The following is a 15865-nucleotide window of genomic DNA, read 5'->3' as shown; positions in this document are numbered from 1 at the left end:
CCTCCAGGTGTCACTGTCGTTGCCCACGTGGGCGTTGAAGTCCCCCAGTAGAACGACGGAGTCCCCAGTCGGATCACTTTCCAGCACCCCTCCCAGAGACTCCAAGAAGGCCGAGTACTCTACACTGCCATTTGGCCCGTAGGCACACACGACAGTGAGAGACCTATCCCCGACCTGTAGGCGCAGGGAAACGACCCTCTCGTTCACCGGGGTAAACTCCAACACATGACGGCTGAGCTGGGGGGCTATAAGCAAACCCACACCAGCCCTCCGCCTCTCACCATGGGCAACTCCAGAGTGGTGAAGAGTCCATCCTCTCTCAAGGAGTGAGCCCAAGCCGTGCGTAGAGGTGATCCCGACTATCTCTAGTCGGAACCTCTCAACCTCAAGCACAATCTCAGGCTCCTTTCCCGCCAGCGAGGTGACGTTCCACGTCCCTAGAGCTAGTTTCCGTGTCCAGGGATCGGGTTGTCGAGGCCCCCTTGGGCTGAGCCCGGCCGGACCCCATGGGGGGAGGCCCGGCCACCAGGCGCTCGCATACGAGCCCCAACCCCGGGCCTGGCTCCAGGGTGGGACCCCGGCTGCGCCATACCGGGCGACGTCACGGTCCTCGATTTAATATTCCTCATAAAGGGCTTTTTGAACCAAGTCAAGTCAAGTCAAGTCATCTTCATTTATATAGCGCTTTTAACAATGTAGATTGTTTCAAAGTAGCTTTACAGAGACAAGCGTACAATTTAAGGTAACAGAGATTGTTTTGGCTTTATAGCGGTTCTTTAATAAAGTTATTTTCAAGCTAAAGTTATTTTTGATTGATTTGCTTCCGTCGCAACGATCATTTGTTATTAAATTTGGGGCCGCTAAGACGACACCATTCTCTCTACACAGACTTTAAACGCGAACCTGTGAGAAACGCTGATGGCGTTCACATGCGTATTTAGAATTGGTTCTATAGTTATGTGCGTTTGAATATGTGTGTGCAGGTTTGGAATTCCCTACAGACCAAGCCTAAACAAAGTACTGGGCTTTCCTTATAAATTTTGATAGAGAATTTTATTTTATTTTGTCACTTCGGGTAGGAACGCGAAACGAAATTTCCCGACAACGCCTTATCTGTAGAGTGGTAAAGGGATCCTCCATAGGGAGAGACTAGTTGGCACTTCAGCACTGCGTTGATCGGGTCCAGGTGAAGGTCTTTCATCAGATCTGGATACGGCCTGGATCCGGGAGGCTGCGGGAAAACCTCGAGATAAACACAGACACTAAAATTAGCGTAGATGCCATTCTTCTCATGATGTAACGAGTACATCAGGATTTATGGGAAGTGTTCCCGGTTCCGGCTGACCTAATCTATGCAGCCTAACATTGAATTATAGAAGTCTATAATGTATTATGTGAATGCTAGGTCAAAGAGATGTGTCTTTAATCTGGCTTTGAACTGACAGAGTGTCTGCTTCCCGGACAATGTTAGGAAGACTGTTCCAGAGTTTTGGTGCTAAATAGGAGAAGGATCTACCGCCAGCAGTCGATTTTGATATTCTAGGTATTATTAACTGGCCGGAATTTTGAGATCGCAATAGACGTGAAGGGCTATAATGCGTTAAGAGCTCGCTCAAGTACTGCGGAGCTAAACCATTTAGTGCTTTGTAAGTAATCAGCAATATTTTAAAATGTATGCAATGTTTAATAGGCAGCCAGTGCAGTGTTGACAGAACCGGGCTAATATGGTCATACTTCCTGGTTCTGGTAAGAACTCGAGCTGCTGCGTTTTGGACCAGCTGTAGTTTGTTAATTAAGCGTGCAGGGCAACCACCCAGTAGAGCATTACAATAATCTAGCCTTGAGGTCATGAACGCATGAACTAATTGTTCCGCATTTGTCAATGAGAGCATATGGCGTAATTTAGATATATTTTTAAGATGGAAAAATGCGGTTTTACAGATACTAGACACGTGACTTTCAAATGAAAGATTGGTATCAAAGAGCACACCCAGGTTCCTAACCGACGACGAAGACTTAACAGAGCAGCCATCAAGTGTTAGACAGTATTCTAGGTTACTACGTGAGGACGTTTTTTGTCCAATAATTAGAATCTCTGTTTTTTCAGAATTTAGAAGTAGGAAATTACGAGTCATCCAATTTTTTATATCTGCTTTGCATTCCGTTAATTTTGTGAATTGGTAAGTTTCGTTAGGTTTTGAAGAAATATAGAGCTGAGTATCGTCAGCATAACAGTGGAAGCTAATTCCATGCTTCCTAATGATATCTCCTAATGGTAGCATGTACAGAGTGAACAGCAACGGTCCTAGTACTGAGCCTTGTGGTACGCCATACTGAACTTGTGATCGATAAGATATCTCTTAATTTACTGCTACAAACTGATAACGGTCAGATAAGTATGATTTAAACCATGCTAGTGCAATTCCACTAATGCCAACATAATGTTCGAGTCTATTTAAAAGAATGTTGTGGTCAATGGTGTCAAATGCCGCACTAAGATCGAGTAACACTAATAGAGAGATACAACCACGATCGGATGATAAAAGCAAATCATTTGTGACTCTAACGAGAGCTGTCTCGGTACTATGGTACGGTCTAAATCCTGACTGAAAATCCTCGCAGATATCATTTCTTTCAAGAAAGGAACACAGTTGTGAGGATACTGCCTTTTCTAATATCTTTGACAGAAAAGGTAGATTCGAGATCGGCCTGTAATTGACTAATTCTGTAGGATCAAGTTGCGTTTTTTTAACAAGCGGTTTAATCATAGCCAGCTTAAAGGTTTTTGGTACGTATCCTAGAGACAAAGACGAATTAATGATATTAAGAAGAGGATCTATGACCTCTGGGAGCATCTCTTTCAGTAGCTTAGTCGGTATAGGGTCTAACATACATGTTGTCGATTTAGATGATTTAACGAGTTTAGTAAATTCTTGCTCTCCAATAGCAACGAATGAATACAATTTTTCCTCAGGGAGACTACAATGCACTGCCTGATGCGATACTGTAGTAGACGGTTGCATAGTTATAATTTTGTCCCTGATATTATCAATCTTCTAAGTGAAGAAGTTCATAAAATCATTACTGCTATGTTGCTTGGAAACTTCGGTGCTTGAAGCTTTCTTTTTCGTTAGTTTAGCCACTGTTTCAAATAAATACCTAGGATTATGTTTATTTTCTTCTAATAGGGTTGAAAAATAAGCAGATCTAGCAGCTTTTAAAGCCTCTCTGTAAGTAATCGAGCTCTCCTTCCATGAAATGCGAAATACCTCTAGTTTTGTTTTCTTCCAGTTGCGCTCCATTTTTCTGGCTGCTCTCTTAAGGGCCCGAGTGTGCTCGTTGTACCATGGCGTTGGACTATTTTCTTTAATCTTCTTTAAGCGCAACGGAGCAACTGTGTCTAAAGTGCTGGAAAAGAGAGAGTAAAAGTTTCTGTTGCAATATCAAGTTGTTCTAAGCTATCCGGGATGCTGAGATGATGAAACTGATCAGGAAGATTATTAATAAAGCAATCTTTAGTGGCAGAAGTGATAGTTCTAACATATTTGAAACACGGAGTCGGCTTTGCAGCCTTGGCTAAATGTAATTTACACGAGACTAGATAATGATCTGAGATGTCATCGCTCTGCTGCAGAATTTCAACGGCATCAACATCTATTCCGTGTGATAATATTAGATCTAGAGTATGATTACGACGATGAGTAGGTCCTGACACGTGTTGTCTAACTCCAATTGAGTTTACAATATCTTTAAATGCCAATCCCAATGCATCTTTTTCATTATCGATGTGTATATTAAAATCACCAACAATTAGTACTTTATCTGCAGTCAATATTAATTCTGATAGAAAGTCTGCAAATTATTTGATAAAGTCTGTATGGTGCCCTGGTGGCCTGTATACAGTAGCCAGCACAAATCTCAAACGTGATTTATCGTTTATACTATATATTTTTACATTAAGCACCAATGCTTCAAAAGAATTATATTTAAAACTTGATTTCTTAGTGGTTTTGAAAATATTACTATAAATTACAGCAACTCCTCCCCCTTTGCGTTTCAGACGAGGCTCATGTTTATAACAATAATCTTGCGGGGTGGACTCATTTAAAGTAATGTAATCGTTTGGTTTTAGCCAGGTTTCTGTCAAACACAGCACATCTAGGTTATTATCTGAAATCATATCAACAATGAGTGCTTTTGAAGTAAGCGATCGAATATTCAGCAACCCAAGCTTTAGCATTTGCTCATCTGTATTATAGCTGTTTTTTATTTGTTGAACATCAATTAAATTTTTAACCTTAGATGGGTTTAAAATTTATTTGGATTTCCAAGTTCGGGGAACAGACACAGTCTCTATATGATGATAGCTAGGTGAAAGAGGCTCTATGTGATGGGATTTATCTGACCTTGGTGACGCGAGGCCGCTAGCAGACGGTCGGTTTAGCCAGTCTGTCTGCTTCCTGACCTGAGCCCCAGATTGTCATGTTTGAGCTCTAAGGGCGTTTTTCCACTGGGTTCGTTTGCTGCGGTCCGAACCCGAGTGCGCTAGTTCCCGGCGCCCCCCGCAGCGTTGGTCTGGTTTCACACTCAATTAGTTGTATCGAACCCAGGTGCGTTTGCAGTGATCTTACGTCATCGCAAACGCACACGGAAAACGCATGGAGAATACAACTCGACTGAGCATAGCTGTAATTTGTCTGTTTTTTTGGTGCTATTATGCGCAACATAGTGAGAGACAACTACGTTTATGTTCATTACATGGTGTAATTCAGCACATATCCAGGGGACGCCGTGTTTCACAACGTTCCCCTGCCACTCATGGTTGTCGTGTGTGAGGAAACAATGATATCAACAGTGATACGCATGCGCGGGATACTATACTTCCTGAACAAGCGCGCACCCGAGTCCGTGTTGCTTGCACATTAACGCAAACCGCGCCACGGTTCGGGAGCAACCGAGCTCAGACCACCTCCTCCAGGTAGTCTCGGGTTCGGTACTCTAGTGCGCACCCGGGTCCGATGACAGCGTTCACATTAGCGATTTTTCATGCGAACCGTGCCCCGGTCCGCACTAAACTGCCAGTGTGAAAGCGCCCTAAGACTATGTGCCATATTACTAGAGAGAAGAGCAGCACCATCCCAGGAGGGATGAATACCATCTCTTTTCAACAGGTCAGGTTTGCCCCAAAAACTTTTCCAATTGTCTATGAATTCTATATTACATTTACATTTTACATTTTACATTTTACATTTTACATTTATGCATTTATGCATTTGGCAGACGCTTTTATCCAAAGCGACTTACATTGCATTATCCTATACATTTATACATAGGCATGTGCAATCCCCTGGGATCGAACCCACTACCTTGCGTTGTTAACGCAATGCTCTTACCACTGAGCTACAGGAAAGCTATAATATAATTAAGCGGACACCACTTAGACAGCCAACCGTTAAGCGAACACAATCTACTAACTATCTCATCACTCCTGCGAACAGGAAGGGGGCCAGAGCAAATTACAGTCCTTGACATCGTACTTGCGAGTTCACACACCTCTTTAATATTAATTTTGGTGATCTCCGACTGGCGGAGTCGAACATCATTAGTGCCGACATGAATAATGATCTTAGAGAATTTACGATTAGCATTAGCCAGCACTTTTACATTTGCTTTGATGTCAGGCGCTCTGGCTCCCGGCAAACATGTGACTATGGTGGCTGGTGTCTCTATTTTCACGTTCCGTTTAATAGAATCGCCAATAACTAGGGCACAATCATTCTCAGTGGGTGTTTCACTGAGCGGGGCAAATCGATTTGTTATGGTAATCGGAACAGAAGAGTGTTTTTTTGATCCGCGACTAGAGCGATCCCTCACTGTCACCCATTTGCCCGGCTGCATAGGCTCTACTTCAGCCAGAACCGACTCATGTAAAGAGTTCACTATGCTAGGCACATCCAAAGTAGCATTTAAATCTCTAGCACTCTTACTATCCTCAAGTAAAGTTTGGATGCGTGTTTCTAATTCTGAAATCTTCTCTGTCAGCCTAACTGTCTCCTTGCATTTATCACATATAAATCCTATATTGCCGACAGAGAAGGCTATGCTAAACATGTGACATGAAGTGCAGGTGACAATAACAGGACAAGACATTACTCACCGTGTTTGTTAACTGATTCTTACTTACCTGAGCTTTTTATGAACTCAAAGGCGCGGGCGCGCGAGAGAAAAATAAATAAATAAAGATAGCTGAGCGCACGGGTGGCGCGTTAACAGGCTAGCATGTTGTGCTAACGGAAGCTAGCGATGTCAGGTTAATCTGAGATGTTGGGTAAGCTGTATTTAGTAGTAGTATAAACAACTAGAAATTGTAGTAAATGATGGTTCAAAACAAAGAAATACGAGGCTTAAACGGAGCTTACAGCACCGAAGCAAACACACTCACAGCAGGCAGCGAGGCAGGCAGACAGGAGCAATCGATCAGCAGAGCAGACTACATAATCAGTTATTGATAACCACTCTTAGTCTGACCCGTCGCCTAGGACCTGTTTGCCTTGGGAGACCCAACCAGGGGCATATAGCCCCGGACAACATAGCTCCTAGGGTCATTCGGGTACTCAAACCCCTCCACTACGTTAAGGTGGCAGTTCAAGGAGGGGAACACCATACCAGTTCAAGGAGGGGAACACTTGAACCTTGCCCTGTTCAAGATTAGGTCTATTTTTTTTATGACAATTTGCACAAATTGCTCTATTTCTACAGTGTCCAAACATAACAAAATGGATACACATATTGCCAATGGGACATTCTGAAAAAACATGAGTTTCATGAATTTCTGATGCTCGAGGTGCTACCAGCAATTTAAATATTACGATTATATGAGTATATATATATTACGAGTATATATATATCTTCAATTCATATCAATGGCAATTAGAGATGAAGGCCAGAATACCAATGTTTTCCACCAAAGTGAACCACATAATAACAATCCCTTTTAGGTCTCATAGTTTAAATTATGTATAAATTGTTCAATAGATTTACTATGCATAAAACTCATTATAGTTTCATAAAATTTAATGAAGTCTACTCTAAAAGTCTTATCAGTTTGCAAAGAAATCTGTGATCTCCAAAGTTGCCAGACATGACTGAATGTATTGCTGTTAATTAAAATGGAAATGATAATATTATTTGTCTATTCTTATATAGTACATAGAATAATACTTTCATACAGGGACACTTAAAGACATGGCCATTGTATAACTGTATTGTCTTCATGAGTCGTTTGTGCTTGGACCCTGATAATTTCCGCTTGCGGCTATATTTCCAGTTTATAATTTTCCTAGAAAACTGCATCCCTTTCTTATAAATATGTGCGCACACAGCATGACCATTTCATCACATCTGTTTTTGGTATTTAATCCAGTCTACCATAGATTTATTTTTCTTTGTTTTCATCATTTAAAATGTCAAATGAATGTAATCTCTTGGGATATCAAACGGGTTGAGCTGTTTGTGTATAATGTTTAATTCATGCATAATGGTTAATTTAGTGATATAACCAAGAAGCAATGAATGTTGGAGGTAACTGACTTCTTGACATGATACAGTTTCTTTTTCCTGTGTGGTTTGTTGGGCAGTGGGCTGTTGTGGGGTATTTCCCTGCTTCTCTTTCTCTTCCCTTGTGCCCTGTAAGACTACTGTCAATCCTGTTCCCTTCAACTGTAATTGACCCACACTCTCATCCCACTTCCTCCTGTCTGGTATTCCCATCTAACTTTTCCTTTCCCTCAAAGACTCCCTCACAAGCTTCCCTTCCTAGTAACACTTCTCAGTAAAACTATAATGGATGTTTGAATATGTAGTTACTGTACATTTCATTCAGTTATGCGTGTTTTTATAATGTGACAGTTTAGGAAATAAAACTGATTATTGTCAGAATATATTATGTTTCAGTAGTTAAAGGTGCACAGAGTTTGTTTTTTCTTCATTAAATACCCTTAAAGAAATGAATAGTACCTTTTAAAAATGTTTAAATTCATTTACATGACTCCAGTTATGCCTAAAAAGGCTGTCTCCACCCCCCTCTCGATAGATTAAAGTTTGGCTTTAAATACATATATTAGCGGCTGTAGACAAGGCAAAACTAAATTTGCAGCCGCGAGGGACTAAACACAGAGAGACTGGAAACACTGCGACGTGCAGAAACTCAGTTCCACTCAATGATCTACGTTCAATCATTTATTACGCTTCAACATGTCAAGATTCAACTGGTACTGCAGTTACCAGGTCATAAAAGTGCTGTGTGAGTGTGAAAGTGCGGTCAACAGAAAGTGTTCGCTCCCAGGCTCACTCCCTCTCTCTGTCAAAGCCCCATTGAACTCAGGTGAACAGTTGAAGCAAACAAATAGACCATTATCACTTTCGCCCAAACCCCGGTGGACACGCCCACCACCTACAATCCGAGTGCAGTGAATATTCTGAATGATACCATAAACACAGATCACATGGGAGACTTACAGGAGGCTCTTACAACATAGTTTAATAAAAATAAAAAAACACACAAAAAAAAAACACACACGCACACACAAAATACTGGTCTCAAAACACTATACACATTTTAAAATACTTTACAAACTACGATCAGACATATTCTTCAGCTGACCAAACTATTGTGTCCACAGGGGGAGAAGGGAAAGAAGGGCAAAAAGGGGCCTAAGGGGGAGAAAGGAGAACAGGGTGCCCCTGGATTAGATGCACCCTGCCCACTGGTATGTCCCAGCCTAGAGCTGGAAAACTGCCCCTGAAGTAAGACAGCGGAACCTTAAGGGAAGAGTTGTCCCGTGGTCAAAGTGGCAACCCACCTCGTCCTTGATATCTGAAATAGCTCTGTTGTTTTGCTAAAACAAATACTTCCAACAGTCTTTTTAAAACTGGAGTTTCCTTCTAGGGATGATATTCCTAATCTAAGCAACCGTGCAAATTGCTTTCTAGTACAAAAGCTTGGGCAAATTGGTCTCATTGTTCATATCAAGGAAAGGTGGTTAACATGATAACCAAGAAACCACTGGGCCACTCCTCTCTGCCCTGATCCGTGCCCTATCAAAGGGTGGCCGGAAGGGTGCCTGCAGCCTCTATCCTAGTAACACTCCTAGTTCCGTTTCTATGACACAGGGTTTCCGGGGCTTTAAGGGTGAAAAGGGCGAGCCAGGTCAGCCTGGCCTGGATGGGCTGGATGCCCCGTGCCAATTGGTACAGTATCCTGTTTTCCTACCTCTCCTGTGCATGCTGCCTAACTCTGCACCCACACCACTGAGCACCTCTCATCCATGCTTTTGGTGAAGAAGCTTTAACTTTAACCTTCATGCATGGCTTATAAATTGTGGAGCACAGCTTACAGTATCTCATTGCCTTTTTACCTTTAACACATGTACTGCATGCCTGCTTTCTACAGGTAAAGTCAAAGACATTTTAACAAGTTTTTTCCCCAACTGAATAATAGCATCAATAGCACTCATTTATTCCCTAATAGTTAAATTCACTCTTTTGTATATATGTAATATTTACTGAAAACTGCATTCACTCGCACCAATATCATAATTTTAGTGATTTTTTCACCTGCTGGAATAACTAAATCTTATTCTTGTTTTCACAAGTAAAAATTATAAAAAAAAATTAAAAAAAGTACCATACTCTTTCTGCTTATTGAATAGTGTTTGCTCTCCTAAGATGAAATAACCAGTCATAATTAACCTTATCCCCCAATAATCCATTCCTGAGAGGTTATTTAGTTCAGTGTCAGCATGAGTCTCTCTCCTCCAGCCTTTAACCCTCTCCTGTTCCCTCTCATAAATCTGTTCCAATTGGGCACTCGATCCTGCTGAAGAAGAAATAATGAGTCTTCAGTCCACATCCTGAATCACCATGTTTAATGACTTCGGATAATTATACATTTGACTGTGTCATTTTCATATCTGAATAAACGTGTTGTTATTAAAAAGAAGGTAAACATTTAGAGCATGTATGTATAAAGTATATGCAATATAGCATTTTAATACATATTCATAAAATTATTAATGATAATTTGTATGAATAGTTCAGTTTTACTTTTCTCATGCCTATTTACAATGTTTGATCAAAGACTAAGGGCCCTATTTTAACGATCTGAAACGCAAGTGTAAAGCGCAAAGCGCAAGTAACTTTGTGGGCGGGTCTTGGGCGCTGTTGCTATTTTCCCGGCGGGATAAATGACTCCTGTGCCCGGCGCAAATCTAAAAGGGGTTGGTCTGAAGTAGCTTCATTATTCATAGGTGTGGTTTGGGCGTAACGTGAAATAAACCAATCAGAGCGACATCTCACATTCCCTTTAAGAGCAGGCGCGCTTGTTCTAAAGCGGATTCCTATTGTAACGGCGGATTTGCCAGGCGCGCACCGGCAGCGGTTCACAGCCGAGGAGACCGACGTTCTCGTCAGGGACGTAAAACACAGAGAAGTGACGTTGGGGATGGAGAAACACACCCAAATTAACTTCGGTTAAACAGGCGATTGATCATTTGGGTAAATGTGTAAGCTAGATGTATGCTTTTATAATAAACTATCTATCATCTATCTATCTATCTATCTATCTATCTATCTATCTATCTATCGTAATAATGTATGATTTGCAAAAATGAGAACTGCTGCTTCTGTGTAGATGAGAGAATCAAAGTGTATGCGCGTTGTGCACACGCTACATTGATTATGGCCAAGCATGCACCCTTAAAATAGCATATGAATAACATGCGCAACGCGCCACTGACTTTAAACTAGTTTTTTCGGTCAGTGGCGGAATTGTTTTCTAAACCTGTAAAATAGCATGAGGGAACGTTTGCGCCGGAACACGCCTCCTCTTTGCGCTGAACCGCCCCTGGGAGCGCAAGTGTATTTCTTAGTTAACCGACGTGCTTCTGTGGAGGGAAAAGTCCGCTGTGCGCGGGTGCAAAATAGGAATGATACATGCGTCGGTGTACAAAGTCAATTGCGCTGGGTGCAAGATAGGGCCCTTAGTGTTTGTAGTGTCAATAACACATTTGAGTTTTGTCTATTCATGGCCAATTCAGAATTGCTTTATTTTTTTAATCAGCTAACTTGCTTCTCATTACCATGTCGGGTTTGTTTAAGCATAAATGAATATATGAAAGTGATTTGTTTGTTTGTTTGTTTGTTTGTTTGTTTGTTTGTTTGTTTGTTTGTTTATTGTACAATATTGTCTTTGCATGCACCATTGACTGGCACAATCACCGTCTCACAAAATACATGAGTTAACACAAATATTATGGCTAGCCACTTTGGGGTTTCAGTTTAGTTTATTACCTCAATATTACCTCAAAAGCCTTTTCAAACTTTAATATTTTGATTTATTAAGGAAATGAAAAGAAAAACAAGAATGATTAACATATAAACATATACTGGCACTGTATATTTCCTTTTTTTATTTCCACAGGGTCCAGATGGACTTCCAATGCCAGGCTGTTGGCAGAAGGTAAGTTTAAGACGATCCTCAAAAATCCTAAAGATATTTTGTAAAGTGTGGTTAAATGTTAGGGATAAAGAGCTTTCAACAGCTCTGTTGACATAATAACAGCTTGAAGTTTATTCATTCATATAAGCCAGTGAGTAGTAACTCACATCCTTTGGCCTTTGAAACTGTCTTTACCTTTTTTCCATATATTAAAACATTCACATCTTTGTGTTTTCTTTACAGTGATCAGTCTAACACAAAACGCATGGAGTTTGTAAATAAAGCTTAACTTTTTTGTATTTATAAAAAAAAAAAAATTCCCGAAACGATTAAGTGAAAAAAAAATATATAGGCTATATAAAGGAAAGTGGATGTATGTGTATACATAAAAAAAAAAGCAAGTCATGAAGCTCACACGTAGCTGCTCCTGTCACTTCCGTGTGCTCATGGCAATGTTTGTTATATTCACATCAGCACTGTGGAATTTAGAGACTTCACCAGCAAGAAACTCTTATTCACAAGGGCGTGTTTGCCCGGCTTTGCATGGCCCAGAATGAGAGTGAATACCAAAAGAGACTAACGGGGTAAACCGAAAAGGAGGAGGAGGAAGCGACTAAGGGATTGGCTTTGGCTCTTAAATGAGATCTTGGTGTGTTTGCCATTTTATCTCCACACCATCCATACTACCAGCTTAAATGACTAAAGACTCTATCCATACATCCTAAACCAAGCATGATGCCAACTTGAAGTATGTATACATATCACTTTGTGGTGTGGTTAAATTGTATGGCTTCTGCAAATCACTAACTGTGTGTCTTTCAGCTCGAATCAAAAAGATGTGTTTCTCTAGAGGGGGTTCATTTTTCTTTTGTTTTCACCTTATAAAGGGTGTCACTCCTTGGCTGGTGGCTTGAGAAAAGCAGGATTGATGGATTTCTTTATTGCAAAGAGCTCAGTGTGGCATCTGGCCCTCCTGCGCCGCGACGTTGCCCTGCCTTGTAGTGAGAGTGACAACTTACACATTCAAATTATTGAAAGAGCAGGATACAAGATGCATCTGCATCTGCTCTAGAGTAAGCTAGGCAGCTGTAACTCATAAATGTAATATGTGATGCATGGGAAGTTGCTACGTTCATCCCTTCACCAGCAAAGCCATCTTTGTTCACTTTTCAGTGGGGTTCTTTTCGTAGCAGTGAGCTACACGGTCTGAGAAAAGCAGGATGGCATCTCTTTAATTATGATCTTTTGCTGATTGTTTGATTTGTTCATTTTTTTATGTTATAACAAAGACTATAGTCTTTGTGCATGAAGTATTTTGTCATTCATTCCTTTGTTGGAAATGGTTATTTCTTGTCTACTCTTTGAGTTGTAGATATAACATTTCAGTATTCTTTTGCAGCTATAAAGGCTCATAAATGCTATTCATGTATTGTTGGAGCTAAAAGTGTTACATTGTTTATGACTTTCTTTAAGTGAAAGTTGGGACATACTGTGGTTTTGTGGCATTGATATTCTGAGTAACCATTCTAAATCAGTCAGTATTAGTCACCATAATCAAATACAGTGTTAATGTACAGTACAAGGTGCAAGCATACAGCAATCATTCGAGAGCTTTATTCCTTAGTCAGCACTGATTATCATTTTATAGCCTATAATCAGCAAGCACCGCTACATTCCAGAGTTCATTTATTTGTACAGCTTTAAAACCATTTTGACTATTACTTTGAACTTTTTAATGAGGCTTCAGTCACAATCGATACATTAAAACATGCCTGATCACAGCACTGCTGGCGTTACAATGGGGTTTCAGTCTGGAGGTGGCAGGATTGTGGTCTCTCTCAACCTCTGGTGGGCATTTAAGATTATGATAACAACAATGCAGAAATCTTTTACTGAAATTAGTTTTGTATATACTGAATTGAACGTTTCATTGATAATTTAATAAGATAATTTCTTTCTTGGCTGTTTCTTTTCTTTTTAATTTTAATTTTAATTACTGCATCATGCAAAGGGTATTCCTGATAATATGAATTTTTAAATACCTTTCACCATAAAATGTTTTACTTCTGTTCATGCTCAGCCGAGTTGCAGACAGTGTGATGATTATAATAGATGTTGTCTGTTTTTATTCTTTTTTTTCAACACAAAAAGTTCATGGGACTCTTCGGTTAGAAATGCCGAATAATTGTACGTTTTGAAATAAAATGTAATTTTTTGCTTTATCGGAATGGACATGATTCGGATATGTTAAAGGGTCGGGAAAAAACAATCACACTTGGCTCCTTCGTGGTCAAAAATGACCGACATAAGAAATGAATGGGAAATTCGAAAAAAATGAAAACTTGGTGAATCGCTTGGTGGTACAATCTACAAATCAGCCATTGTGCAATAAAAAGTGCACAGCAATGAAGGGGTGACACTATAAATATCAAGAGTGCAAAATCGACACCCCTCCTCCCCCCACACATATATACTGTATGAACTATCGCGACTATAGCACAGCAAGTTTTTGCAAATGTGTGAAATAAAATCGCAATGCAATAAAATAAAATAAATGTAACAGCAAGGAAGAGGCTACACAAGAATACAAAACAGACACACCCAAACACACACTCACTTCAACATATGCAGAGACATATACACACAACACACTATTGTACACACACAAATGAACTGGTGTGGCTGTAATAGTGAAATCAGATCAGACCCAGATTGATTAAGCTGTAATAAAGCATACCTGTTCATTTTTGTTAAATTTTTATTGAATTTTGATGTTATGTGTAACAAATTGTCCTCCTCTTTATGCAAAAACTGACACTTCAAATCAACATTTCAACCAAGAAAATCGAAACCTTGTCAAAAAGTAGTCTTTGAGAATGTCTAAGTATAAATCCACAACTTAATAATACATTTCAAGTCTTCGGTCACTTTTGACCACGAAGGAAGGGTTAAATATATCACTGAACATCAGTTCTGATGACACGATTTTGATGAAATATTGACTGGAAAGGAAAGAGTCTGAAATAATTTTTTCTCTTTTCCGTTCTTTCTCTCCATCTCTTGTTGCATTAAGTTTAGATTAATATATGTATAGTGGCATATAAATGTGCAGTTATTGTGATTAAAGTGCAATTTATAGTTCTTTTTTATGCACTGATGTAATGTACACCATACACAAATGCATTTTGTTGTCAGTTACTCAGCCACAATAAGAATATATTTTAATCACTTTCATGTTGGCACTGGGAATTTGTTTTGTTTTAACAGTACAGAATACAGTTGCAAACAAGACTGAAAACAGTAACGTAAAAGCTAGATTTTTTTCAAATATTTGTTTTCAAACTAAGCATCACTGTTAATGTGCATGCATACCAGTCACATTTTCATAAACATTTCATTTGTGTCCATTTATTGTTACTATTATAATGTCACAAAATCTTTCTTTGAGTTTTTTTGATTGAATAGAAGGCATGGGAGCCATATGTGACTTTTAAACTAATGTTTGTTCAGTCGGTCAACTTTCAACGGTGCAATTCTGAAAACATTTCCTTGTTTTGTTTTCTTCTTTCTTTTTTTCCCACCAAGATAGGTTTATTAAAGAAAATTCCATTATTTTCCTAATCGTTGTAAGTTATGACAATTTATGATTTTCTAATGTTGATATAGCCTATGTTTGTACAATGTTCTAACTGCTTTTTTGATTTACCATGTACTCTGATTGATTGTTTTTTAGCTACTTTTATTGAATAATAATTAAGCAAAACATCCACAAAATAACAAACGTCCCCCTCCCCCAAATGTCTACAGTAGATATTGTGGCACACACACACACACACACACACACACACACACATAGCATAGCATAACATTTAAAAATATATGTTTTTGCTGTATTTTGGATCAAATAATTGCAGCCTTGTTGAGCAGAAGTGACTTCTTTTAAAAACATAAAAAAAATCTTACAGAAGTATATATATATATATATATATATATATATATATATATATACTTCTGTAAGATTTTTTTTATGTTTTTAAAAGAAGTCACTTCTGCTCAACAAGGCTGCAATTATTTGATCCAAAATACAGCAAAAACATATATTTTTAAATGTCATCTATTCCTGTGATGGCAAAGCTGAATTTTCAGCATCATTACTCCAGTCTTCAGTGTCACATGATCCTTCAGAAATCATTCTAATATGATGATTTGCTGCTCAAGAAACATTTCTTATTATTATCAATGTTGAAAACAGTTTTTTTTTCAGGATTCTTTGATGCTCGAAAAAACAGCATTTATCTGAAATAAAGCTTAAGTAACATTATCTTTACTGTCACTTTTGATCAATTCAATTCGAATAAAAGTAATAGG

The 15865-nt window shown here is 39.3% G+C and overlaps 1 protein-coding gene across 2 annotated transcripts in view; it reads left to right on the top strand.

The window, feature by feature from the left end:
* col25a1 (collagen type XXV alpha 1 chain) overlaps positions 1 to 15118 on the top strand; it is a 719149-nt gene extending 704031 nt beyond the window's left edge. For both annotated transcript variants that reach the window (XM_082152225.1, XM_082152224.1), the window contains 3 exons: positions 8682 to 8768; positions 11480 to 11518; positions 12385 to 15118. In XM_082152225.1, coding sequence (XP_082008351.1) covers positions 8682 to 8768; positions 11480 to 11518; positions 12385 to 12411 — 153 coding nt within the window. In that variant the 3' untranslated portion in view covers positions 12412 to 15118. The remainder of the gene's footprint in view (positions 1 to 8681; positions 8769 to 11479; positions 11519 to 12384) is intronic.
* Positions 15119 to 15865: the final 747 nt, after the last annotated feature.

Source organism: Leuciscus leuciscus (assembly GCF_965113295.1).
Source record: "Leuciscus leuciscus genome assembly, chromosome: 2".
Classification (NCBI taxonomy): Eukaryota; Metazoa; Chordata; class Actinopteri; order Cypriniformes; family Leuciscidae; genus Leuciscus; species Leuciscus leuciscus.
This window is presented reverse-complemented; position numbering and strand designations above follow the sequence as displayed.